General features: G+C 37.6%; 3 protein-coding genes across 3 annotated transcripts; all 3 read right to left on the minus strand.

Moving 5' to 3' along the window:
- Positions 1-12,712: 12,712 nt before the first annotated feature.
- LOC105440959 (probable E3 ubiquitin-protein ligase HERC4) lies at positions 12,713-16,657 on the minus strand. The gene is made up of 4 exons (XM_030982580.1): positions 16,510-16,657; positions 14,889-15,063; positions 13,634-13,736; positions 12,713-13,038 (listed from the first exon to the last, which is right to left on the minus strand). The coding sequence occupies exons 1-4, from the start codon at positions 16,650-16,652 to the stop codon at positions 12,761-12,763; spliced, it is 699 nt and encodes a 232-aa protein (XP_030838440.1). The 5' UTR covers positions 16,653-16,657; the 3' UTR covers positions 12,713-12,760.
- Positions 16,658-17,400: 743 nt separating this feature from the next.
- LOC115922860 (probable E3 ubiquitin-protein ligase HERC3) lies at positions 17,401-21,707 on the minus strand. The gene is made up of 4 exons (XM_030982601.1): positions 21,684-21,707; positions 21,130-21,225; positions 20,505-20,783; positions 17,401-17,529 (listed from the first exon to the last, which is right to left on the minus strand). Exons 1-4 carry the CDS (start codon positions 21,705-21,707, stop codon positions 17,401-17,403), a joined length of 528 nt encoding a protein of 175 aa, XP_030838461.1.
- A 1,800-nt stretch (positions 21,708-23,507) lies between these two features.
- On the minus strand, positions 23,508-26,844 carry LOC115922861 (E3 ISG15--protein ligase Herc6-like). The gene is made up of 4 exons (XM_030982602.1): positions 26,565-26,844; positions 25,039-25,129; positions 23,980-24,148; positions 23,508-23,536 (listed from the first exon to the last, which is right to left on the minus strand). The coding sequence occupies exons 1-4, from the start codon at positions 26,816-26,818 to the stop codon at positions 23,508-23,510; spliced, it is 543 nt and encodes a 180-aa protein (XP_030838462.1). The 5' UTR covers positions 26,819-26,844.
- Positions 26,845-27,879: the final 1,035 nt, after the last annotated feature.

A 27,879-nucleotide genomic window follows, 5' to 3' on the forward strand; every position in this document is an offset into this window, starting at 1 on the left:
GAATTGGAGACAAACGAGCAAAATAAATATGAAATGTATATTATTACAGAATCCAATGAGTAGGATCTACAAAAAAAGGAAGAAAGAAACTTATTGATCATAATGATGATAAAGATTGATATGGTGATGATAAAAACAATAAGAACACTAATTTTAGTACTACTACTAATGATAATAAAGATATGAATACATATTATTATAATGGTGATACAAAAATAAAATAAAAATTAATATTGATAGCAATAATTGTAATTCCAAGTATGATAATAATAATAATAATAATAATAATAATAATAATAATAATAATAATAATAATAATAATAATGTTAATGATAATAACAGTAATTATGATACTGATACTAATGATAACATTAATAATGATGATAACAATGATAGGCCTAAAATTCACATACCTTCAGGGCCTTCTAGCAGTTTTCTCCTGAGTTCAAAATCATCATGATATCCGAAGAAAAATGAGTACAAAGCACAGATGAATAGGATAGTGATCCACGCAAATGGGTTATATACCGTCCTTCTCACGTTTCGCCAGCAAAACCTGCAAAAATAATAATACAAATAAAAATTGTATTTCATTATTTCATGCAGCATATTACGTGATGTTTTTAAAGGCCCCCTGCGCTACTAATAGCTACTTGCGCCCTCTATATAGCAAACAGTGCCTAAGTGGTGACCGTTGGCCCCCATGGTCCCTTTTTTTTAATGTAACTTAATTGAGAGCTGATTTGATGAGATAACCACCTGTCAGTGACCATGCAGGGAGGTATAATCCCTCTTGGTCAAACTAGTGCAGATATGCTTTAAAGACAGGACATTTTCCGAAGAAGTCATAGCACGGAAGATGAATCACAATTTAGAGATGTGTGTCATCCTTTGCTTAAATATTGTGCTAACTATACACTACATTATAATCATGTAAATTAAGAGCCCCTCCCACCCCGCTCCCCCAAATATAAAGTTAATGCTCCGCCCCTCATATAATAATACCATTATTGGTGTCAGGGTTATTAAGGGAAGGAAGCGAACGCGACACTTCCGGAATATACGCGATATCTTTCTGGTACAGGTTGGCACTCTAACAATACTGTATATTATTCCCGCCTCAAAAATAATACATGAATGAGTGATATGAACGAGGTATCGCATTCTATTTTATTCACAGGAGTATGCACCTATTATTAGCAATGTGTACAATTATTGGGAACATGTGCTGTTGCGTTCAATAAACTTTTGCCCCAAATCAATACAAACTGCCGGATTGCATGTTTTACTTTCTCCTTAATTCTTAATTTTGTTCGTTTTCAATTATGCATTGTATTGGAAATGTTCATCTATTGTCATAAATTATTCAATTCTTAAAACTGTAATGAATTAATTACTTTGTAAACTGAATTGCTCGGGTGACTACGCATTTCAACAAAGTGACTCTGGGCTTGAATGCTAATGCATTTGTATACAAGTTTCCTTAATCCATTGTATTTTTAAATTCACCCTCTAAATTATGTTTTTCTCTACTGCTACGGTTTTTTCAAAATCTACAATGTCTAATTTTATCAGGAACCTATAATATACAAGCACTGATTTTCAATAGGTTCCTCACATTCCCCTTAATATATCATATAAGATAAGTATCATTGAGACGTGCTCATACTATATTTAGATATACATGTATGTAATTTATATTTTATATATCTGTCTATATTTTGTATGAAATATGGAACAAATAAACGTGAAACTTGAAACTGGAATGTTAAAGGACAACTGGCAACAAAGATGACTAGAACGACGATAAAAAGAGAAATAACAGCATATATATATATATATATATATCAATTATATATATAAATGAATGAATAAATAAATGATTAAATGAATAAAACAAATAAATAGACCAATAAATGCATAAATAAATGAAGACATAAATCAATCGATCAATCGATGAAAACATCAATTGATTGATTGATTAATTGATTAATTTCTTAATAAATAGATAATCAAATAAATGAATCAATTTTAAACAAGCAAGAGACAAATACAAACAACATTCTACATGATTAATGGAGAATAGATAAAGAACTCGCTTCCTGGCTTTTGTCATGTTGTCAAAGTGGAGGTTAAACATTCTCACGGGGTAATTGTAATACCTTTGTAATACATTGTAAAAGAAACGCCGGTGTGGAATCGATCAGAAAAAGTTGATGATGTAGCATATATTGCTGTGTACTGCAAGGTTCTGGAATCATCCGAATAATAATAAATTTGGCACAGTCTTAGTAAAAGTAACAAGCACTGTGCACAGAAACTTGAGATAGATGTATATGGGATTACACACACCTGTGGCATAAACAAAAAATTAGACCCACATTTTTAATCTGTTACGTGTCACATTATAAAGGCATCTGATGAGCCATGCTTTTCAGGGAACATTTTTACTCTGATGTTCTTCCACACTTGCATAATAACAATGAAAACGCTCACAGCTTATTTTTCACCTCTCAGAACTCAACTTTCTCTTTAGTTATCGGAAAAATCATGGTCTCGATTATAAAAGCCTTAAAAGATACTGCCGACATTTTTTTTGTAGGAATGTTATAGCGTTACTACAGAAATGAAATACCTCATCGTATTGCACATTGTGCCAATATTGCACGGATATGATTCCCGGTCTATTGAAGCTTGAGTCATTAGAGCATATGGAGTTGAACAATCAAAAGTATATCTTGACGAAAGAAAAAAAAACGGTTATAGATGTAGCTTTTGATTAAGGCTAATTATGAATTGGAAAACAATACTCACATTCCGAAGATGGTTTTATGAAGACTATTTCGATGATGGTTATTTTACCACATAGTATGGTCGGTTTAATACTGAGATCTTGTTGTGAAAGTGTATCATGCGATCTCGTCCAGTGCAAGCCGCGGTAGCACAGATTGATACCGTTCTATTTCGGCAAGAGTTGTTGATCACAATGAAAGTTGAAAAAAGGGATACCGGCTTCTAAGTAATAGATACGCAAAATGGCTCAAATTCTATATCCTGGTGATTGTTTATCCTGCCTTGTAGTTTCATAATGTCCTTAAAGGTACTATGTCTCATTTGCAGACCAAAAAATGAAAAGGGTAATTTTAATGACATTTGAAAGATAATACCAATTTTGATCTTCCCACAACCAAAGGGCTTGAAATTATCTTTTGTATATGAAAATCCTGTCTTGTAAATGTCCTTCAATGTACTATGTCTCATTTTCAGACCCAAAAATGAAAAGGGTAATTTTAATGACATTTGAAAGATAATACCAATTTTGAACTTCCCACAAACCAAAATGGCTTGAAATTGTCTGTTGTATATGAAAATCCTGTCGTGTAGTTTCGTAATGTCCTTCAAGGTATATGTCTCATTTTCAGACGAAAAAATAAAAAGGGTAATTTTAATGACATTCGAAAGATAATACCAATTTTGGACTTCCCACAAACCAAAAGGGCTTGAAAATGTCCTTTGCATGAAAATAATGGCCGTTAGTAGTCGAATCGAATTTAGCGATTTCAGTCGTTTAATTAAATAGTCTGATTTTCGGACCCTCGTACCGAATGGTCGTACCTTTTGTGCTGCACAAAAAGTAAATCAGTTTAATTTTGGCCATTACTAGAATTGCGTTTAATATTGATGTAGACAAATACTCATGTACCCTTTACAGCTCGTTATTACCAAAGAAAAAAAAAAGAAGTGAGTCAGTCACTCAATAGTGTATGACAGTGAAGTCTAGCAAGTAAAGGTTTTCTTGCATAATTTGAATACTAGGTCATTGCTAACGTTTAAATTTTTATAGATAGGACATACGTGACATATTCATAATTCCTGCAAAGTTCTACAGAACTTGATGCTGTCTGCAAAAGGGATACACTACCTTAAAGGGGCAGTCCATCTTGAAAATAATTGGTTTTAATAAAAGCAGATTTTTGTTTTTACTTCATTACTTCTACTATTTTAACAATTGGTAGAATCTCTATTCGTCGTGGTAAACAAAACTTATTTTGATTAAAAGCATTTCATGTGATTTGAGAAAAATATGATAATTTACATTTATTCTAAGGATTTCATAACGAATTGTTAGTAAGGATTTTCTTTTAAAGTTGAATTTATTCATCAAAAACAACCATTATACGATTTCCAGATGTAGCGCGCCCTTTCACAGTAAACACTCTGTTCAAACGAAAACAGTTATTTTCATTTTCGATTTAGAAACGATATCATAATGCTTTATAAAAAAGCAAAAACATAATACTTTGGTGATAGGTTCTTTTCATGCTCTGCTCCACGTTTTTGGAATTCTCTTCCAGCCTCCATTCGTTGCATCTCTGATATTACTTTGTTTAGATCAAAATTAAAAACCTACTTAATGGAAAATGCATATTCAACCTAGTTCTTAAATTGTTACCATACCTTGTTATCTAATGTTTCATAATTTCACTTTAATTTTTTTTTCTCTTGTCATTACTCTGTTTAGTTTTACTTGTATCATGTAAATGTCTTATGAAATGCGCTATATAAGTAAAAGTTATTATTATCATTATTATTATTATAAAAGCACTTAATTGGCACGAAAGATTGAAGAAAAAAAACTTTCGTTTCAATTATTTAAAACCTTGTTTTGGCAAGACTCACATAATTATATGAATTATGGGTTTCCACAATTAACCCTCGATTGAAAATGCATATTTTCAGTTTCCATTAATCAAAGACAATTTTTTTCTGGTCACGCGATCACATTCTGGACATTTTATTGTTGAGAGGTTGGTTATGTAATATAACCGGTGTATATTGTGAGCGTTTTGAACCATGGTTGCTAAGAAATCGATTAATTCGATACAAATTTTCAAAAGGAGACTTAAAAGCTTTCTGAATAGTGACTAGGCTGTTGCATTCCCAATCAAATTAAATTCGTAGTGTGACTTTATGCAACTTTGATGTTTGTGTAACTTTGATTGTTTCTTTTTATGTACTATTCATCATTGCTTTGCGTTTAAAAATGATTTTTGTATTACTCACTCAGTTATTGTTATTTTTTTTTTTTTTCATAATATAATAATTCATCATAAATCATTTTACACGGGAGCCTAAACCCTGCAAACTTTGCCGTCTAGTCGGCTCTTCTTCTCTTTCAATTTCATGTTTTGTTAATGTATCTTATTGTACAAATTGATCTATATGTAAATTAATCTGTGATTATGTAAAAATGTACCATCATTGCAATTACGAAAAATTCAAAGAGAAAAAACAGATGAATTGAATTGAATAATTATAAATCTTGAAGTCACGTGCACTGCACACAGAATTGGGAACACACATACGTGTGGCATGAACTTTTGGTCCAGTTCTTTTAGCTATTTCCTGTCATATTTCGATATTTCCAGTCATAAACATACAAATAGATTGCACCTCTTAGCCAGTAAAAGTTCAATTCAATTGATAGCAGTAGTTTTCAGTGTTCAGTTCTTAACAGAGAAACAGTCAAAGAATTATTGTCATAATACAGCACTCCATAATTCTTTACCAGCTAAGATAATACATTTTCTGCTTCAATGATTTAGAATCTGGTGTCGGAAGAAAGTGTGGTAAACGATATATACATATTCAAATTAAAACTTTATAGATTTCAACCAAACATGCGTATCAGGATAATTGTCCCCCTGGACAATACCCCCCCCCCTTCCTCGGAAAATTACCCCCAAGGACAAAAACCCATGGAAAATTAACCAGACTCATTAAAGGGGAAGTCCACCCTGACAAAAAGTTGGTTTTCATAAAAGTAATTCCATGTAATATATATCAGAAGAAACACGCCGTAGCCCGTTAAGATTTGTCATTCCTGGTTATTGTCATCCTTTCTTTGGATTTTATTGTCTATGGTACTCTATAGTTTTGAAATTTGTTATACAATGTTATTAAAACAATTGAGAATGGTCCTATTTGTTTTGATTTTAATCAATCAAATTTGAATTTAATTGAATTGAACTGAACTTTAAACAAAAAAATCAAGTGAGGCACATGAAGAACCTCCCAGGCGCGGATCCGGGGGGGGGGGCCGAGCGGGCCTTGCCCCCCCCCCCCGCAAAAAAAAAAACAAAAAAAAAAAAAAGAGAGAGAAGAAAGGAAAAGAAGGGAAAGGGAAAGAAGAGAGAAAGGGAAAGAAAAAAGTGGAAGAAAAAAGAAAAGGGGGAAGAAGGAGATCGGGGGGGGGGGGGGGGCGAAAGAGCCTTGCCTCCCAGGCTGTTGACCCCCCCCCCCCCCAATCAAAAAAATAAGAGAGAAGGAAGGAAAGGGAAGGAAAAAAGGAAAAGAGGAGATACTTGCGTACTGATGGGGGGGGGGGGGGGGGCTTGGGGGAAATCAAATTCAAACGTGGTTTATTTCTAATTAAACAACCGTGGATTACAAATAATGCTGAAATTACTTAATTTCCGAGATTTTTTCTCACTTTTTAGTAAATTATACGTTTGTATGTGTTTGTTGGAAAATGACAAATTCCTAAATTTACAGCCAGGCAAGAAATATGATTCTTGAGATTCCTACATGTCAGGGCCCGAGGTACGGCAGGAATCGGGAGCCTCGAGCTCCCTCCACCCCCCTACAATTTTTTTGAAAAAGTGTAATAAAGAGAAATAAAATAGAATGAGAGCAAGAAAGAGAGAATAGTTAACTGCCCGTGTTAAAAAATAATGAGGCATCAAAATATGCTCATCTGAACTGGATTAAATGCCTAAAACCCCTAAGCTTCCGGGGGCTCTGCCCCCATGGACTCCACCTATAGGGCCCTACGGGGGCCCATAGATGCTTATCTGACGGTAATTTAATGCCTAAAACCCCTGATTTGGGGGGGGGGGGGGGCTCTGCCCCCTGTACCCCACGCCAATAGTGTCCTGCCAGTGTCACAAAAAAAATAAGGTATACAAAAAAAAAGCTCATCGGACCTTAGTTAAACGCCTAAAACCCCTGAGCTTCCGGGGCCGGCTCCGCCGTCTCGACCCTACCAGGGGCCCTAAGGCGGGCCCCTGAATGTTTATCTGACCGTAATTTATTGCCTTAAACCCCTGAGCTTGCGGGGTCGGACAAGGTATCAAAATATGTTTATCGGACCGCAGGCACGTAGCCAGGCGGGGGCGTAGGAAGAAAAAGGAGCAGACAAAGGATATCTTTGAAATTCAAAATCAAGAACGGTACAGCAAATCGTCTTCTTTCTCTCTTAATCTTATGAAACGTCAAAGGAGGGGGGGGGGGGGGGGGGGGGGGAAACCTGAATTCAAACGAGGATCCAGAGGCGAGAACTATAATACGAATCTTTAATGATTTAACGAAACATAAAAGCTTCCGCGCTTCGCGCGGGATAGAGGGGGAACTAAATTCCGACGTGGATTATTTTCGAGAACGGTACAACGAATCGTCTTCTTTCTCTAATGATTTAATGAAAATTAAAAGTTTCCGCGGGGGGGGGGGGGGGGGGGGGGGGGGACCTGAATTCAGACAAGGAATAAGAGTCGAGAACGGTACAACGAATCGTCTTCTTTCTCTAATGATTTAATGAAAATTAAAAGCTTCCGCGAGAGGGGGACCTGAATTCAGACAAGGAATAAGAGTCGAGAACGGTACAACGAATCGTCTTCTTTCTTTAATATTTTGATGAAACGTCAAAGCTTCCGCGCTTCGCGCAGGAGGGGGAGGGGGGGGGGGACTGAATTTAGACAAGGATTAAGAGTCGAGAACGGTACAACGAATCGTCTTCTTTCTCTAATGATTTAAGGATTCGTAAAAGCTTCCACGCTTCGCGCTGAAGGGGAAAACTAAATTCAGACGAGGATTAAGAATCGAGAACTGTACAACGAATCGTCTTGTTTCTTTAATATTTTGATGAAACGTCAAAGCTTCCGCGCTTCGCGCAGGAGGGGGAGGGGGGGGGGGACTGAATTTAGACAAGGATTAAGAGTCGAGAACGGTACAACGAATCGTCTTCTTTCTCTAATGATTTAAGGATTCGTAAAAGCTTCTACGCTTCGCGCGGAAGGGGGAAAACTAAATTCAGACGAGGATTAAGAATCGAGAACTGTACAACGAATCGTCTTGTTTCTCGAATGATTTAATGAAACGTAAAAGCTTCCGAGCTTCGCGCGGAAGAGGGGAAAATCTAAATTGAGACGAGGATTATTTTCGAAAACGGTACAACGAATCGTCTTCTTTCTTTCATGATTTAATGAAAATTAAAAGCTTCCGCGAGAGGGGGGGGGGGACCTGAATTCAGACGAGGATTAAGAGTCGAGAACGGTACAACGAATCGTCTTCTTTCTTTAATATTTTAATGAAACGTCAAAGCTTCCGCGCTTCGCGCAGGAGGGGGAGGGGGGATGAATTTAGACAAGGATTAAGAATCGAGAACTGTACAACGAATCGTCTTGTTTCTCGAATGATTTAATAAAACGTAAAAGCTTCCGCGCTTCGCGCGGAAGGGGGAAAATCTAAATTTAGACGAGGATTATTTTCAAAAACGGTACAACGAATCGTCTTCTTTCTTTAATATTTTAATGAAACGTCAAAGCTTCCGCGCTTCGCGCGGGAGGGGAAAAATCTAAATTCAGACGAGGATTTTTTTCAAAAACGGTACAACGAATCGTCTTCTTTCTTTAATATTTTATTGAAACGTCAAAGCTTCCGCGCTTCGTGCAGGAGGGGGAGGGGGGGGGGACTGAATTTAGACAAGGATTAAGAGTCGAGAACGGTACAACGAATCGTCTTCTTTCTCTAATGATTTAATGAATCGTAAAAGCTTCCACGCTTCGCGCGGAAGGAGGAAAACTGAATTCAGACGAGGATTAAGAGTCGAGAACTGTACAACGCATCGTCTTGTTTCTCGAATGATTTAATGAAACGTAAAAGCTTCCGCGCTTCGCGCGGGAGGGGACAATCTAAATTCAGATGAGGATTATTTTCGAAAACGGTACAACGAATCGTCTTCTTTCTCTAATGATTGAAATAAACTTAAAAGCTTTCGCGCTTCGCGCAGAGGGGGGGGGGGGAACCTGAATTCAGACAAGGCTTAAGAGTCGAAAACTCTACAACGAACCGTCTTCTTTCTCTAATAGTTAAATAAATCGTAAAATTTTCCGCGCTTCGCGCGGGAGGTGAAAAACTAAATTCAGACGAGAATTTTTTTTCGAGAACGGTACAACGAATCGTCTTCTTTCTCTAATAATTTAATAAAACGTCAAAGCTTCCGCGTTTCGCGGAGGAGGGAGGGGGAAACTCGCCCCTCCCTGCACCGACCCCCCCCCCCGCATTATGTCACTGTTGGTCACCATTACGTACCAATATTTGGCTCGCAAAATTTCAAATTTGGGCCCCCCCCTAAGAAATCCTGGATCCGCGCCTGGAACCTCCCCCCTTCCCAAGCCCCGACAGCCCGCCTCTAAATATTTTGTCTATATACATCCGCGCCTGGTACATAGAACTTTAGTCACCGCAATCGGTGATAAATTGGACCGTTACCATAAGCGGATAAGGGCATTGTTTTTCATTCTGGATTTCAACCAGCAAACCGGCCGGAAAACAGGCCATTTCCGATTCAAGTTCGAGTGTATTTTGTGACCTTATTGCCCTAGTTAGCGTCTTGTTTTTTTCGTAACCAAGCGATATCCAAATTCAGCTCGCCAAGGAAACCAGCGCATGCGCAAATCGTAACCGTTAGGGTTAGTAATAGGGTTATAATAATCATGCAAACCCACCTTTCATCAACCCATCGTTACCTAAATCGGTATAAGGACAGCGTAATAGAACGTTGGAGTTGTGGGTTCGAATTTCATTATCTATTCATTTCTATTTTTTCCTTTATAAATAGTGAGGCAGAACAATAAATAATCAAAGTCTAAATATTTGTGACCTCTTTCCAAGCTTTTGTAATTTGACATGATTGACAAGATGTATGGAAATGAGTTCATACTGGAATCTGGGCTCGCTTGGTACGACAAAAATAATACGCGCCCCGCTTCGACCATGTTCATGCTTCGACCTCCTCTTTCTTTCGTATTGGCCTTCCCCCCCCCCCCCCTCTCTCTCTCTCTCTCTCTCTATCTCTCACCCTTTCTCTCTCTCTCTCTCTCTCTCTCACTACAGTGTATTTATCTCGATATTTCCTCCCGGAGGCGCCTTTCCGTTGTACACGTCAGCCCATGGAATTCGTTAAAAATTTCGCTTTTGCAGCTGGAGAGGGGGATATAACCTATTTGGATCTTTATGGGTCTAACTCATCTTTTAAATTGCTCATTATTTGTGGTTTCAATCAAAAGTAACGTAATATAAACGGCATGACATTTTTTTAATTTGTTTATAATTGAAAATGAATGATATGATTTTTGCTAGTTCCACATTCAAGTAATACAGCTGGCGATAGCGTTTTATTGCATTTTTAGATCACACTATCAGTATACGGAAAGAAACCCATTTATTCCATTTACCATAAACGTGTTTTCGGGGTGATTTATGACTTTAATGGCGAGAAGCACGATCATACATTTGCAGTTAGACTCCTGCGCCACCAGTTTGCATGAAGCAGTGATGAATATTTAGCTTGGCTATTGTGTAAAATGGAAACGTGCCTTCCTGAACAGACTATGGCGACAAACTTGACCACTATCAAACTCTAGGTGGCACTAAACCATACAGTAGCAAAACATATAAACATAATGACAGCAGAAGGAGCCGTGCTATTAAATAAAAACAGATGTGAAAATAAATATATAAATTTAAAAAGTTTAACAGCGTTTCGATAAATAGTCACCTTGAAATCATAACTCGACTGAAATTTCAGTGAGGTGAACAGGTCTGAAAGTTTGCTGACCACAAAAAAAAAAAATAATAATAATATTTCATCATTTTAAAATATACACGAAAATCTATGTGCACATGGACTGTTCATTCAGGCTACGTGCTAAACACACACACACACACACACACACGATTTTTATTTCAATAGTTTTTTTCGGATTCCAAATATAAAAATCAATCTTAGAAATAGAATACAGTTGTTTTTCATCTTGACATGAATTCAAAACATTTTCATTACATAGATTGTACGATTGATGAAAACAAAAATGAAATCAATTATAACATAAAACAAATCACCGCATCCAACCAAACAAACTACTACCCCCCCCCCCCCCCCCCACCATGCGACACACACCCCACCCGACCAAATTGGAGCGACAGACAACATAAACAATATCTTTAAAATTAAAAAAAAAAATCATTTAAGAGGATACACACATATAAACAATTCATAAATGAATGATACACGCCTTTAAAACTAAAACTACAATGTCAACATACACACACGCATTTATGCATGAGCAGGGAGAGAGAGTGATGGAGAAAGAGAGAGAGACAGACAGAGACAGACACAGGGAGAGACAGACAGAGAGCGAGAGCGAGAGAGAGAGAGAGAGAGAGAGCTAGAGGAGGCCAGGGGGAGACAAAGAGAGAGAGAGAGAGAGAGAGACAGAGAGACAGACAGAACGAGAGAAAAGAGAAGATAAATATATAGAGGGGGGGGGGGGGGGGGGGGGGGGGGGGGGAGGAGTTCAAGTAAGGAGTTACCGATAATTGCACATTATCATTGCTAATAATACCAAACAACAATTCATGACTAAACAGTATATTGAGGGGGCATCATTCTTTTTACTGCTACTTTGAATGCAAACTCTGAGTGAATCTTACATTTGATCCAAATGCAGGGAATTCCGGGCCACTTTGTATTTATTGATAAATGTGCCGAAGCATTTTTTGAGATTGAATAGGCGAAATTTATTAGACTGTCTTGTTGGATAAGAATGTAGGTCTTTGTATATCTTTGAAAGGGCAGCTAGAGCAGGAGGCAATTGGCAGTGGTAAAGATTAAACATAAAGAGTGCAGTCTGTAAAAATTTGATACCAACATTTTGAGGGTATTCAATTTAACAAAAACAAGGGGCGATGTAATCTCTGTAGCGTACAAATACGTATTGACTTTAAAAAAAAAATATCTTAGAATTGAATCGTTCAGACATTTGGAATTCGCCCATATTAATACAAAAAGTAAGTACCCGTCAGGCCTTTGTCACTCGCATAAATATAGAATCCGTATTTGCCATATTCATAAACACATTCATAAAATAACAGCGGATTGCCGCGTCATATATGACCGATCCTTAACCCGTTAACTTCTGAACTCCCAAATTTCAAATGGCTTAATATAGGAACCACCAGTTTCCAGTAGAGAATGGGTTAAAGAGAAGGTTGAGTTCTGGGAAGAGGTGAAAAATAATTTGTGAGCGTTATCATTCTTATTATGCAAGTGTGGAAGAATATCAGATAAGACATGTTCCCTGAAAAGCATGGCTCTTTAAATGTCTTCATGATATTCTAAATATGTCATGTAACATCGTCAACCTCCAGGGTAGGATTGTTACGCCACGTGTTCGTGTAATCCCATATACATCTTTCTGTGTACAGTGTTTGTAACTTTACCAAGACTTGGCCAAATTTCTTATCATTTTGATAATTCCAGAACCTTGCAATACACACAAAATCTTATATGCTAGATGATCAACCTTTTCTGGTCGATTCCACACCGTTTCTTTCACAATGCAATCGCATGACCAGAACTCAAATTCATCTTTAAAGGGTTTCGCTCAAACAGTCTCTCCCTCCATCTGTATTCGTCCCGCTAGGCAATATGAAATGGGCTGTTGGAGAACGACAGAGTAGCCATCAAGCGATCCTTGACGAGCTCTTTACTCGTGTACATAGGGAGATCCAGTGTGCGGTTATACTCGTTGTTATCGCAGCAGTGGGCCACTGGACACAATCTCGACATCCTGTCTTCGCTAGACTCCTCGTCGTGGTCGTCGACGGCATCGTCCCTGGGGATCTGGAGTTCTGCGATGGTGAGACCTAGGTTCTGCAACCCACCGACCGGTACGCGATCAGACCCCGCCACAAATACTGCATGAAAACGGAGTACATGCATGCATTGTAATTTTTGCCCATACACAAAACATAGCTATGATATTCGCTGACACCAGACTTTGTGGAAATACCATTAATAGATGTACAAGTTTGCAAAAGCATACGCGTAATTCATCAAAAAATGGAACAAAAGTCACTTGAAGAGTCTCCGGGTGAGGAAAAATGTAAGATAACGACTAATAACCATATCGGGGAATGGTTGGAAAAAGACAGAGCATAACATAAGGCCTGTTATTATTATTATACAAATGATTATCATTATTATCATTACTGTAGATGTTGTTTGTATGATTTTTGCTTTAATTGTTTGGTTTTTGTTGTTGCTGGTGGTGATCAGATGACGGCAAACAAATGTCAACGAGTTTAACGCGAGGCAAACGGAAAGATAATGGGTGCCGGAAAAAAGGGGAAGTCAAGCTTCTAGTTTCTTTTAGAGAGGCAGACCACCCCCCCCCCCCGCCGGGGAGGGGGGGAGGGGCAGCATGCCTGTCTTTGATGTCGTATAAACAGGATACGGTGTGTATGTAACATAATATACAGTATCAAGATTCAGCCAAAGTTTCCCACTTACCTAGAAACTCCCTTTTCTGGTTATCGTCTAGAGCGTGAAAGACTTCCCAAAACATCTTGATGGTTGAATGTGAGTCTGTGTAGGGATCTTTGTACCGTGTAGACTGGAGACAATGAAATTTAAAATTTAGGTCTACTCTTTTCACCTGTAAATTATCCATTTCAAACATTCTGAAGCATTCAAAGTTTCAGGTCTCAAAGTATTGTGTGAAGCGTATGGTCTACATGTCAAATATTTGAAAAGATTTTCGATATATCAACTTAGGGCAATGTTAAACAACATGTTGTGTTGCTTAAGAGAATCGTGTTCGGATTACGTAATATATGAACTTACAACTGCAAAAACATTGGATTTAAAAAAGTGCCATCAAGAGTAATTATGTTTCCCCTCAATTTTAGGCATTTTACTTTGGGAAGTAACTGTTCTATATTTCGGCCTATAATTGGACAAAATGTTACCTCTAAGTGTAAAGAAAATGCCCAATGTTGGTTGGATCGATACATTATTAATCTCGTGCTGGGCAAATGTATAGCCTTTACTGACACCAAACGAGACCGACGGCTCATAATACTGACAGCCCACTAGCCCTGTGAGTTTCGGCTAACAAAGATAAGAACGATAAAGATTACTCAAGTTGCGTTTATCGACCAGATTTTTGGCTAGAATCAGGTTTCTCAAACGTCCTTCAGGCAAATTTAGAAGGTGATTAACGCAAAGCCTTTTTTAAAGGGCTTATAGATATGGGCATATCTAAAGATGCAAAAAGGTGTGTTTTGAATGTGACATACAGCCAGAATCACGTTTCTGAGAGATCGATAAACGCAAAGCTGTTTTGAACCTCACATACAAATAGGAATTCCCAGGCTGGTCTGCTTCCCGGGTCAAACGGCGCTGAGCAGCTGCGAAGAGACAAGGCCTTTACTGTGAATCGTGAAGAGACGATAAACGCGACATCCCGCAAATCACGATCGTATAGTGGGGTATGATAGTGGGGAACGATATGTACATATCTAGTGGCAAGCCCCGATAAACGCGCCCTTACTTACCGCTTGAATTCACGAGAATTCAAGAACGGAACATCGTTCGTTTGATACGGGTAGAACATAGGACCATTATGATAGTAACAAAATAAAATCTTCAAAAGTTACTTTTAAGAACTTTAACCTATTCAGTTGGTTGTTGTGTTCTGAAAATATACGAATCCTTATTTCACGGATTGATGTTTATGGCATTGCAGGCCTGCTATACAGCCTACCTTCTCGAGGGCGTCCCAATCAAAGTATTTATCGCCAGTGACGAGGGCTTCTAACTCGACAGGTCTAAAGATACCCAAGACTTTGGTGTCACAGACTTTGTTGAACCCTTGTTGGAAACGGGCAAATTGCAATGGAGCAAGGTAATCTCGTACCTTCTTCTTCACATACAGGTGTCTATGAGAAAAACAAGGCAGATAACATGTTAACGGTACACACAGTAATGGCTGCTACAGAGGTTCCAGGTAAAAATGTCAGAGATAAAAATGTCAGAGGTAAAAATATCGGAAGTAAAATGTGCATGCATTGTGTGCGGGTAAGCTTGAATCCGATGACCGGGGTAATAATATATCTGTAAAGCGCTTAGGCACATCGTTGGATCGATGTATTGAGCGCTATATAAACAAGGAATATTATTACTATTATTATACCAGTTTTCTGGTCTTGATTAGGATGCTGTATTAAACGATAACTCCTCAGTGGTCTCATAGGAAAGTTAACAGTATGCCGCAGATCTGCCGCAAACCTTTAGTCTGCGGCAAATATTATGCCGAAGTATGCGGCAGAACAAAATGTTGCTGCAGATTCGCTGCATACAATATGCCACAGGAGCAGTCTGCGGCCAATCTGCCACAGAAAAGTGGGAAATTATACAGTCTGCGGCAAGGCTATAGGCTGCCATTTTGGAGGACCATGCAACCAACCAAGTATACCATGAGGTTGCAGGCTGTGGTCAGCATGATCTAATACATTCCTGTGTTAGGCACTGTCATTTTTTTTTTGGAGCTTCTGTGAAACCAACAAATATGTGATTTGCTTCAAGTAGGTGCTGATACCATGAAAGGAATTTGTTTCATAACAAGGAAATTAAGAAATTAACGGACTGTTTCAAACTTTTTTGTTGTGCCATGTGGTCAGGATCTTATCTTCAGCCCCACTAACTAATTATTTTGTTGTACCTCTTGTGTAATGTGTCCACAGTAGCATATGGATATGTGACTGTACTCTGGACTATCTGTAGGCAGTTATTGTATTTTGCCTCTACCTCTACTTCTGCATTGTGTTAAGCCACATTTGAAGAATTTTTGTAGCAATTTTGCCTGTTCTGTTTGTTCTTCTAGGTGCTATAATGTAAGATTTTAATGCATGCAGCTCTCCAGGAGCTTCCTGCGATGAGGTTGCATACTTAATTGCTACATACTTGCATGTGGAAACCTTGCAGCAGACTGGGTGGATATGAAAGAGTATGCGGCAAGGCAGCGACAAAGTATGCAGCAAGTATGCGGCAAATATGTAGCGGGTCTATATATATATGAAATTCATTAATGTTCATGATACAGAGTATGCGGCAAGTATCTTCAGGTCAATAATGGGATATGAAATTCATGAATATCCATGATAAAGAGTATGCGGAAATGTTGCGGCAAGTCTGCAGCAAAACTAATTTGCCTGTGAAAATGATGACTGTCTGCAGCAAGTCTGCCGAAGGTCTGTTTCTTTGTTACGGGCTGTTACAAGGATGTGTGCCTACATATTATACGACAAGGCCATTAACAGTTCCCCTCTAGGTTGACTTTTCGATAGTCTTTTCGATCGTGTCTACATATAATTTTATCTTCTTACACGTTTGCTTCGGTGACCTCGACTCTTTCTCCATTCTCTAGCTCTAGCTCTAGCTCTAGCTCACTCAATATATCTTCCTCTGTCGAAAGTAGTTTCGACATTTGATCTGCGAAGTCCTTGTCAAGCTCTCGAATTTCCTCCATTTCCTCATCGGGGCTTAAGATCAATCATAATAAAAAACAGACATGCGTTATGTAAAGTAAATGTATTTCAGGATCTTGTCTCCAAATCAGTCTCGATTGATCCGGAGTGATATCAAGTTCTGCAATCAATTATAAAGGTAGAGGCCATTGATATCTATATGCAGCATATGCAAGGCTAAGTGTGTGAACAATTTTTTTCAATCGAGTAATTAGTACCTGGAACATTTTACCAGCTAAAGGTGGTGATATCGATCAGTACATTCAGTGAATTCTTTTCAGAATCGGCATGATAAACCATGGATGAATGCTGCATTTGTGTACGACCTTGACTAATCAGTAGGGTAACTTACTCATGTCACCCTTGGTGAGCATTTCATTCTGATTGGCCACACCCCTATCACGTTTTTTTTTTTTTTTTTAGGGGGGGGGGGGGTACTTTCTCCTCGGAAAAAACAAATATGCAGATGCTAATTACTCGCCAGGGTAAATAAATTGTTTTCATAACAAATGATCGACGAACAAGCTTTGTCTTTAAAAGCATCGTTGTATGAAAGTAGTAGATAATTAATTGTAACGATTGAATTGAAACAAAACTTCCTATTAAGATGGTGACCCGGTATTAAACAAAAAAATAGAATATTGTAGGCTGGCATGACAAGCATTATGTCAAAACAAACTGCTTGCAACATCTTGAACTATCAGGAGAAAGTGCTTAATCATTGACCAAGACACATCTAAAATAAATTTCCTACCCTTTTCCAAGTAGCTTCGCATAGAGCAGTTGGGGGAAAGCTGGCAGTGGTACAAGTGCGTTGTTGAACAATGACAGCCCAAACAGTAGACCACACATCATCGCTGTATCGTTGGTAGGGCATTCCTGTTATATTCAAATAATTATTATCTTGTGTAAAGCAATGATTACATTTAACATGCATTATTGCACACAAAATAATACTAATTGCATGGAATGGTGTACTTAGTATTTAAAGCAATACTAAACTAATGGCCATTTCTGCCCTAGCGTATATTTCACAGCGTCAACTCATGGTGTACTTGCCAACAATGCGTAACCTAATTCCAACTTCGTAGACAGAGGACTCGTACTGAGAACTAACGAACCAACAGTTCAGAAAGGGAACCAGCGATTTCCGGGGCCAGTCATAATTTTATAAGCAAAGTTTATGCAAAAGTATATACAAATTAAGGAGGATATTTTCAAAGTATGTATTTGTTTTCAGTATACGCACTGTAAACCGCATTACACACCCGGGCACGTATTATAAATGTTTAGTGCCACGTAAATTGATTTATATGTTTGCAAACAGAATATTGATCTGTTACATTACATTGTGAATTGATTTATATGTTTGTAAACAGAATATTGATGTACATCAATGAAGTTTAATAAATACAAAACAAAATACACGTTATAGCTTCTCAGCCAATAGGATATGCTCTCTAACAATATCTTATTTCATATACAGGGTCAAATGCCTGTCTTGACAAACCCACTGACAATGAATTGCGATATGTTAATGTATACCGTGCATGCGCGTACGGAGGGGGGGGGGGGGGGGGGTTAAGGGGTTAATCCCCCCTTGGTATTTTTATGTGTGTATTTTTAAGAACCCCCCCCCCCCTTTGATTTGATTTTTTTTATCATAAAAAAAAAAAAAAATTATGCCCATGGCTGACCTAAAAAAGATTACCTCACCCCCCCCCCCCCAACGAAGAAAATGTGAATTTGTCTAATTTCGAGACCAAACAAAAAAGTGTCCTCTTACTCCCCCCCCCCCCGCTTATTCAGCGGCTGCCTGAGTCGTTGCGAAATTGTCGGCCCGATTTCAAAATGTTAACCCCCCCCCCCTTGAAAAAATCCTGCGTACGCTACTGATACCGTGTATATTGTTCAACAAAAATTACCTCTCTGAACCAGACTTGGGACTGTGTCGGGTCATGTGCGTTGATATATCGGAAAAGGACGTTCTTTTCCGGGTCTAGAAGTTCGTCAAACACGTGCCGGAAAAAATCCTTAAGTTTGAGCAAATCGAAGTACACAATACAAAGTCGTATTTAAGGGGAAGAAGAACAAATATGAATTTCATAACTAATTATACAATATTTCCGTTTATAGTTAGGACATCTCCTTTTATACTAATTTCTTTACTTCTGTTGACTTTAAACTTTCGGAATAATAATGTGGAGAAATTTTATTTGTGTTATTGTTTGCATTTTAGGAAAGATATTAACACCTTTCATTTAACAAAAAACGAATTCGCAGAAGAGTATTATGTCAAAAGCATATTCGGAATTGTACATAAGAAAAGACTTTGTGAGATGTGAAGGAAAGGAAATTGTTTTCATAATAATAATTATGATAATAACATTATTAACAATATCAATAATAATAACAACAATAATAATGATGATGATGATTGCCCTGCAATGCGATAACTATTACCCTAGCAATTGCAAATGTGGATTAATGTCTTGCTGAAGGACGATAGTACTGAGCGGAGATTCGAACCCTCAACCATTGGTCAAGTGAATGAACCACTAAACTAAGATGCCTCCTCATTTGCTCACATACATGTTAATATACTCAACTGTGCTGTGGTGGACTAATGCCAATATAATAGTATACCACAATGCATTTGAGTATCTGAGCTACATGATCTACTATATTATTATCCTTATTATCTTTATTTTTATCATTTTTAATATCATTATCATTATTGTCATCATTATTATTATAAATATCATTATCATCTGTGATCACTTCACATACTATTTGTTTACCGTCCTAAACTCATCATTCTCTTACAAAACTAATAGCTTTAAAATACTAATCACTTACCATACCAATGCCTTACCAAACTTATATCTTAAATACCTTAGTGTACTTATCCCTCATCACATTATTATTTACACATACTTACCCCGTACTAAACTAAACCCTTTAATCCCAAAACACGATAATCTTGCACCATATTTATCATATAGCTCCGTTTAGTCTCATTTGACAATGCCCCCTATCGTCAGAGTCAGCAGCATAACATGTTAGCCTATGGATTCATTCATTTTTTGTTTAAACGAAAAGCACATCTATCCCGACGTACGCTATCACTAGCTCTTTCATTGGAACCATCATGTCTCAATGACTTTTGAAAGTTCACCAACGTAATTTCATCAAAATAGGTCGCAAACTCGTCATTGCCTATATAACACATATACAACAAGTCGAACTTTGGACTTAATTTACCACGCGATTGTAAGGTTAGAAGTCAAGCACACGAAGGATAAGAAGCATGAATTATCATAGATCAGTTCTGATTTGTTCATTATGCCAATTTCATTCAACCCATTTTAGTAAATTTTTAGTTTTAGTATTTTTCCATTTTGTAAAAGGCAAGCATTTTGCCGAGGTAAGCAAAAACATGAATATTCATGAACGGTCAGACAATATAGCCTTTTAGTTCGTAACGTATAGTGAGCCGTATCGCTCTCGGAAGTGTAAAATGGCCGCCGCGCGTGCGAGCCCACTTCAAGCGTTATCACGGGCGGGAATGGGCGATGATCCTCCAGCAGGTAGAGGTCAGTGGTTTGTGCTGGCAATGTTCCAGCGAGTGAAAATGAGACAACCGGAGCAATATGATATTTTATTAATCCCTTACCATACTAAAAACTTATCACACCATTCCCTGACAAACGTTTTTCACCATGCATATCCCTCAGCATATTTTTTTTTACCACATGTACTAATCTATTACCACATCCCATCTTTTACCACAATTATCCTTTACCACACTATTATTTTACCATATCCAATCTGTTATCCTACTAATGACTTACCACACTCAGTGCTCCCTCGTCAATACCCATTTCCCCTTCAAAGATGACCATGAGAGGTTTCTGAAGGTTAGACTTGGGAAGCCTCAACATCTCTAAGAGTCGCTCCCGGACACTCGTCCCGAAGAAGTCATCCCGCTTTACGACGAGCTCAAGGCGTGGATTAGGCATGGGAGGGGGTGGGGGCAGATTTATGTAAGGATTGAACATGAACATTTGTTCCAACCATAGCCTTTCCATGAATGCCATTTCCATCATTTCTCTTTCCGGTTCCGTGGCAATCTAATAAGTTTTAGAAATGTTTAAAGATAATAGTTGTAGAGTTAAAGTTGAGTTCTTTTCGTAATTTTGCATTGTAAGATAGACTGTATGGATGCAATTGGAACTTATCATTATTACTATTGTCATTCATATTTATTATTATCATTTTTATTATTATTGTCATTAATGTTATTATTATTATCATTGTGATTATTTTTATCATTTATTTTATTGTTAGTATATTATTATCATTTATATCATCATCTTTATCACTATTACCATATTTTTATATCATAATCACTCAATCGACGTCAAAATACCGACTGGTATGTGCCCCCACACTTAAAATGTGTTCATTGACGCCTACCTCTTGCTGTCTCTTGTGACTGTGTTCTAACAGATTTGCCTTTTCTTTCAGATCAATGAGGAATGGATATGACATCGCAGAACATTCCTGGGATCGCTGCAACGGGACGAAGAAAAAAAAGCGGGATGAGAGAAAAATACCGAAGTGTGACGACATACTGGCAAAGGTTGCTGGCTCCATACGATTTTGTGCTAAACAGTTTTATGGCGGTCACACCAAAACTCTCTATTCTCCAGCTTGAATGATTTCGCGCGGTCGTTCAAAAGATTTACTGTATACACAAATTATGAAACGTGGGGCAAGGGTAACAGAAAAAGAAACAATCCAAGCAGCGGAAGTAAACAGAAGCGAGAGGAAATATAAAACAGGAAAAGTAGGAGAGAGCCAGATGGAGCTAAAAAAAAAAGAAAGAAGAGGGAGCATGAAATATGAATGGGGTTTGTCTCTAAAAATGTTCTCTTTAAAAATTATTTTTGTTTAAATTGTTGAAATACCTATGTTTATTAAAATGTTTAAGAATCCCCCTTTTTAGTCTTACTAATTGGCCTTTATACCTTATTTTCTGGCATTGCAGTCATAGTATAACTTTGTAGATAACAAGGTTTTGGCATGCCATTTTCAAAACAATGTCGCTCAAGTTATGAATGATTTTATTAATGTATCATAATTATGAAAGCGTATTATTCCTACTTTATGGAAAGTCAGGAATTATATTGATACGGCTTATAATTTGTTCACTAAGGCGTTTGTGTTCGGGCTTCGTTTTTTTAAGGACGCACTGTATTATTTTCTGTCTAGGTCGCATTTTTAGTCTTAATTGGTCTGTAGAAAAATGAAAGGATCATAATCGCTATTTTCTAAAAGTCAACTCAAGGGCAATTTCAATATCATATTGTCCCCTAGAAATCATGTTCGGATTACGTAATACGTAATTTTCATGTTCACACATTTCAAAATGACGCACGTGCATAATGAACTGCCTTAGGCCTACGTTGATTTTGTCTTCATAGGTAGTTTCGATCGTGTCGTGATAATTCCATTTTAAGCTGTTTATTTTCCCCGGAAAACAAAATGTCCTCATTCGGCTCATGATCATATCTAGGCCGCAAAATCAGAAAATACTTGGTGTAGTCCCCCCCCCCCCCCCCAAACAAAAAAGTCTTACCATCCAACGAGGCTGCATACAGCGATCCAATGCCCTTGTTAGGTCGGCGAATGTCAGATTGGTAATGTAGAACGTCTTAATAGAAACGAGGTCGTGCTGGATATTTATCTGAAGCAGATTAAGACAAACTAAGTATAACAATTGTTTTAAGCCGACCTGCCATTGCACCTAAAAGGTCTCATATATTTTGAAGAAAAAAAAGACATTTTGGTCATAATTGTGTACTGGAACGAAACTATTTGGAGAGTTGTCCACCACTACCACACAGTGATATTGCCGATTATAGGACATTTAAAGATTTAATGTGACTGTATAGTAACTACAACTTTCAAAGATGTATACAATATTGGTGGCTTATCCAAAATAATAAAAAAAAATCAAACAAAAAGGTTGGGGAAAGAGCCCAAGAGGGGAAAAACTGGGCTCATCATACTCATGGGCTCATCATGCTTATATGGCCTTTTAAAAAATCATTATTTCATTTTGTTTGTAAAATGGCTAGTAAAATGGCGACCGTCTGGTATGCTCCCCAGGGAGTGGAAAATGTGCATTACTTGTGCTGCGGGTAAGCCTGAATCCGATGACCGGGGTGATAATACGTGCAGCGCATAGAAACAGAGTATTAGGCGCATTATGCATGTGAGCTATTATTCATAGTAGTATTATTGTGTGCGTGCCAAACGCGCAATAGAAATCTGATGCTCTTTTTCTTTGGCTTGCCATATAATTTACTGACTTGTGCACCCCTCCCCATTCCCCTCAGCCGAAGAGTTCTTGATACGTCATCATGGTTGCTGTCTATATCTGTAGAGGTATTTACCTGGTTGAGACATTGCAGTACTTCTAGATAGATCTTGAAGTCGTCTTTTTCAAGGTATAGGAGCGAAGGGATTTCTACGAAAATGCCAACAGCTTCCCGAAAGGTTACGACTGTCTCGCGAAATGACAAGGGTTCGAATTTCCACCAGCTGACCAGTCGGCTCAAATGATTCCCATTGCCAGAATCTCCGCATGTAGTTTAGATAAATGATAGCAAAATTAATCTATGGTTAAAGTTTTTCCGCCCAGTTTAATCAATTTGTCACTCAAATTTTGAGAAAAGCGTGTATCTGAAATAAGTACAAAATTAAAAAATGTTCCCGAACTTTCAAGTCATTGAAATGGGTGTCAATTTTTATACGCGATTTTCAAATGGATTTTCTGCGAACTTGTACTAATGACGGTTTCGTGAGAAGATGCCCACTCGCAAGTTGTAATATTTTCAGTTCAAATTACGGAATTCGCATTAAGGCGACATTTGCGTTAAATATTTTACGATGCATTACGATTTTGAGTAAGGGAAGATAAAAACGTTTTTTTATAAATTGAGATGAACGTTAAATATACATATACAATAATTTATATTTTTATCGGGCTAATAAAATTTGTACCGATAGGTCCTTTTTTGTTACCAAAATTAACATTTTTAGCCTAAATCTGATTTCTTTTACGAAAGCAGTTTGCATCATTGAGCTGTTTTAATTAATCTAAATATTTTATTTTTTAACAAGCAAAACAAAAACAGCAAGTGTTTCTTTGATGTAAATTTTTTTCTCTGAAATATTTAAAAACATACATGGCTAGAACTAAGCTAGTTTTTAAAGGTGAATTTGATTCGGAAATAGCAGAGTCATAGTAATCCTTACCATGTATCATCAACCTGCCTATAGCGGTCAAAACCTTCTGGCACCACTCTAAATGAGGATACCTGAAGACAGGACACTCTAGAAGGATGAGGTAGAAACGAAGATCCTCGTCACACCGATGCTCAAGTTGAATGTAACTGCACAGGTCAATGCGCACGACTTCCGATATCTATTAAATAATGACATGGTGACCCGCGATTTAGCTTCGGTGTCAATGGACCGTTTTGTAATGCATCAGATTTAAACAGGTGAAGAAAAACGATTGTAACATGGCAATTAACAAAGATTTATGAAATAAATTTGATTACATTAAAAGAATGGTCTATTTCTCCGGATTTTATTTCGTCAAAGCTACAGAGGTAAACGGTAAAGGTTGCAATTAAATGTTCGGCTATAATTAAGGTTAGAGTTAGGCAGGAGCGGATCCAGCAAATGGGAAGGGAGGGGCCAAAGGGGGGGGGGGGGGATTCGTGGGAAATTTTTCATCATCAAAACAGGCGCGTGCAGGGCGGGGTCTTTCTAATCCTTATCAAATCAGAAATGAAACATTATTTAATTCTGATTATAGGCCTAATAGGTTGAAGTGGAACAGTAGGCAAACACATCCTGAAAACAAAACGCTAGTGAAAATGCTTCTTAAAGGGAGTGTAGCATGGAGAGACTATGTGTCTTACCCGTGGCCCGACTAGGGGCCAATCGGGTATAACCATGGTCCATGGTGCAACATAGCGCGCTAACCACATAAAGATTAAGTCGCTGACTACCGTTAATCAAGTCCATTCGCTTACGTGCAGTTGTTCAAAAGAAGACGTAGATGGCATTAACTAGTATTTGCCAAGCTACACTTCCGTTAAGTATTCCTTTATTTCTGAACCCTAGGAGGAAGCCCTACTCAAAACTCGTAAGCATGGCATAGATTAGTCTAAATCAACTGCAAAAAGCTTTACTAGGATTTTTTTTCTTCTTGTAAAGAATAAGGGCAGAAGGAATTTAACTATTCCCTAATTTCTCAATTCCCACCCTTTTCTGATAAATTACATACAATATAAGAGAATTTACCCATTCAAGGAGCCTCTTCTTCGTGGAGATCGATTGAAATGCATTTCTTGCTGCTTTCAGATCCATGTTTAAGTCATTGACCTCGTGTGGCCTAAACAAAAAAGAACAAGAACAACACCAACAACATCAATAATGGCAATAATGAACATTAAAAAAATAACAACGATAACGATGGTAGATATAATGATAATTATAAAGATATATTGATTGATATAAGAGGCATCGCTGTTATATGGATAGAAACAGCCATGCCACGAATATCAAAGCAGTCTTTATATCTTGATGATGAAGTTGAGTTCTGGTCATGCGATTGCATTGTGAAAGAAACGGGGTGGAATCGACCAGAAACGGTTGATCATCTAGCATTAAAGAATTTGTGTGTATTGCAAGGTTCTGGAATCATCAATATGATAAGAAATTTGGCCAAGTCTTGGTAAGGTTACAAACACTGTACACAGAAAGATGTATATGGGACTACACGAACACGTGGCGTAAAAATCCTACCCCGGAGTTTTGCGATATTACATGACATATTTTGAATATGAAGGCATTTGAAGAGCCATGCTTTTCAGGGAACATGTCTTATCTGATGTTCTTCCACACTTGCATTATAAGAATGATAACGCTTACAAATTATTTTTCACCTCTTCCCAGAACTCAACCTTCTCTTTAGGTATACCGAATTCACACAAAAATCTACAAAGAATTCTTGCCAAATCCTTTTCTTGAGTAAAGATTGGTTAAAACATCGCAGAAAATCTGACACAATGTCTGTTAATCTTCGCTGGAAAAATTGCCTGAATGTTACAATCATTCGGGAATCGCACACGCTAAGCGACCAAATCGCTCACACACTGTATGTTAATATGGTATCCGCACTCGCACAAAGAAACATGTAAACCAATGGGAACCTAAGCAAAATTTTACTATTTCCCCGGTACCCGGAAACTTTCTCATGAACTATTGACCGTTACTGGCATTGTTCGTTTCCTTCCTGGCATGGCTAAAATCACGACTTCAATTTCGACCAATCAGATGGCTAGATTTCTAAAGAGAGATATAAAATAATGATTATGAACATAGTGAAAATATAATGCCAATAACAATATGAGAATAATAGTGAAAATGATAATCAAAATGGTAATGATAATTAATGTGGTGGTACTGTGAGAGCACATGTTTTTATTGTTTATTATTGATTATGGTGATATGATGATGACGATGATGATTTTTATCATTATCATTATTACTATAACAATTATTATTATCTTTAACATTATCAACAATAATGTTAGTAATAATAGTATATAGTATGTAAGTGCTATAGCAATATCATTCTCATAATAAATATCATAATCACCATCTTCATTATTTTTATTGTTATTGTTACCATTACATTTAATGTTGTTGTTTATTTGTTTGTTTGTTAGTTGGTTGATTTATCTTTGTTGTTGTTGTTTTTGTCATTTTTGTTGTTGATTGTTTTGTTGTTGTTTTAGGGGTTGGGGGGGGGGGTAAATTGTTACCCTGTCGTTGGGAAAGATGCATTCAGACAGGCTGCTGATGAGAATATTATTTCCGCTTCTTGAAGTGATGCGTTCTTGTTCATCCCCATGACGATAGTTTCATCAAGATCGCTCAACTCCTGGAGCAGTTTGGCGGAGAGTGTTCGCATCTCACTTCGTACAGAGACGGATCTCTTCAACTGTTTCTCCTGTAAGACGAGGAGAGCATAACGGACGTATGAGTATGATAATCTTAGAGCAGCAACTATATTCATTCACTTCAGTTTAATTCATTTCTGATTCATTTCCACAAAGTCATACAAACAGTAAAATGTGTGAAACAATGCAAACACAAATTCGAAATGTTACATTAGAAGAAAAAGAACATGCACTAAAGAACCATAAATACGTAACATGACAATTGAGTATAATTTGGAGGGACTAGCAAAGGCCTTTCAAGGGCTAATCCCCAGCGAGGTATAAAATATAAAACATTATTTCTCACTAGTAACAGCAAGGGGGAGGGGGGGGGGGGGGTGGGACATCCAAGTAACCTACATCCCACAATACCGACACAAAATGCAAAAGTAAAATTAAAGAAAGTTCGGAGCCAGAAGGTGAAATCAAAGGCTACACAAGTGGTTCAAAGGCCAACCAGAACGACACTAATGGACGAGTTTCCGAAACTTAACAGTAAAATGTTTTGTGCTATATGCATGATCAACCTTTTTCCCGTTGTTTCCACTCACTACATTTCACAAGGCAATTGATAGAGCAGAATTCCATGTTTTTTAAGATGATCTCTCGAAAGTCTGGTCTTGTTTTAAAAGAAAGGAAAACGATAATTTAAAAAAAACCCTGACCTACCATCTTATGCATTATGATGAAAATTCGCCGCCTGCTTTCGTTGTTGTTGTCTTGGTTGCCAACGACACCAGCTCCGATGTCGGCTGATTCTAATGCAAATTTAAAATCAAATTCAAATAATTCATTGGAATACAGATCTTAAAACGTATCTGCTTGATTCGGCACAAATTGTTCTCTTTCATAATTCGTTATGTTCTATTTTACTATTTTGCTTTTGTTTATGCAGACGCCTTATATGTGTTTTTATTGCACAGGTGCGCCTCGAGCATTTGACCTCTCTCTCTCTCTCTCTCTCTCTCTATCCCTCTATCCTTCTCTCTTCTTGCTCTCTCTCTCTCTCTCCCTTTCTCTACCTCTCTTTCTCCCCCTCTCTCTGTCTCTCTCTCTCTCCAACTCCTGCCATCTCTCTTTCTCTCCCTGTGAATTAGTTATAGTATCATCATTATTATTACTATTAATACCATCATCA

Source organism: Strongylocentrotus purpuratus, unplaced genomic scaffold (genome assembly GCF_000002235.5).
Source record: "Strongylocentrotus purpuratus isolate Spur 01 unplaced genomic scaffold, Spur_5.0 spur5_scaffold_12, whole genome shotgun sequence".
In the NCBI taxonomy this organism is placed as follows: Eukaryota; Metazoa; Echinodermata; class Echinoidea; order Camarodonta; family Strongylocentrotidae; genus Strongylocentrotus; species Strongylocentrotus purpuratus.

Bases quoted from the DNA above. Each gene is read 5' to 3' on its own strand.
- LOC105440959 (XM_030982580.1), bottom strand. From the start codon at position 16,652: ATGGAGGAAATTCGAGAGCTTGACAAGGACTTCGCAGATCAAATGTCG. The intron at 13,737-14,888 runs GTAGGCTGTATA...CATTGTCTCCAG, and splicing joins ATTGGGACGCCCTCGAGAAG to TCTACACGGTACAAAGATCC. The intron at 13,039-13,633 runs GTAAGTGGGAAA...GTTTTCATGCAG, and splicing joins CCAGAAAAGGGAGTTTCTAG to TATTTGTGGCGGGGTCTGAT.
- LOC115922860 (XM_030982601.1), bottom strand. From the start codon at position 21,707: ATGACTGCAATGCCAGAAAATAAG. The intron at 20,784-21,129 runs GTAGGCGTCAAT...AAAACTTATTAG, and splicing joins GTCACAAGAGACAGCAAGAG to ATTGCCACGGAACCGGAAAG. The intron at 17,530-20,504 runs GTAAGTCATTAG...TGAATATAACAG, and splicing joins ACGAGGGAGCACTGAGTGTG to GAATGCCCTACCAACGATAC.
- LOC115922861 (XM_030982602.1), bottom strand. From the start codon at position 26,818: ATGAATATAGTTGCTGCTCTAAGATTATCATACTCATACGTCCGTTAT. The intron at 24,149-25,038 runs GTAAATTCTCTT...ATTATTTAATAG, and splicing joins AGAAGAGGCTCCTTGAATGG to ATATCGGAAGTCGTGCGCAT. The intron at 23,537-23,979 runs GTAAGGATTACT...ACAACTTGCGAG, and splicing joins AGGCAGGTTGATGATACATG to TGGGCATCTTCTCACGAAAC.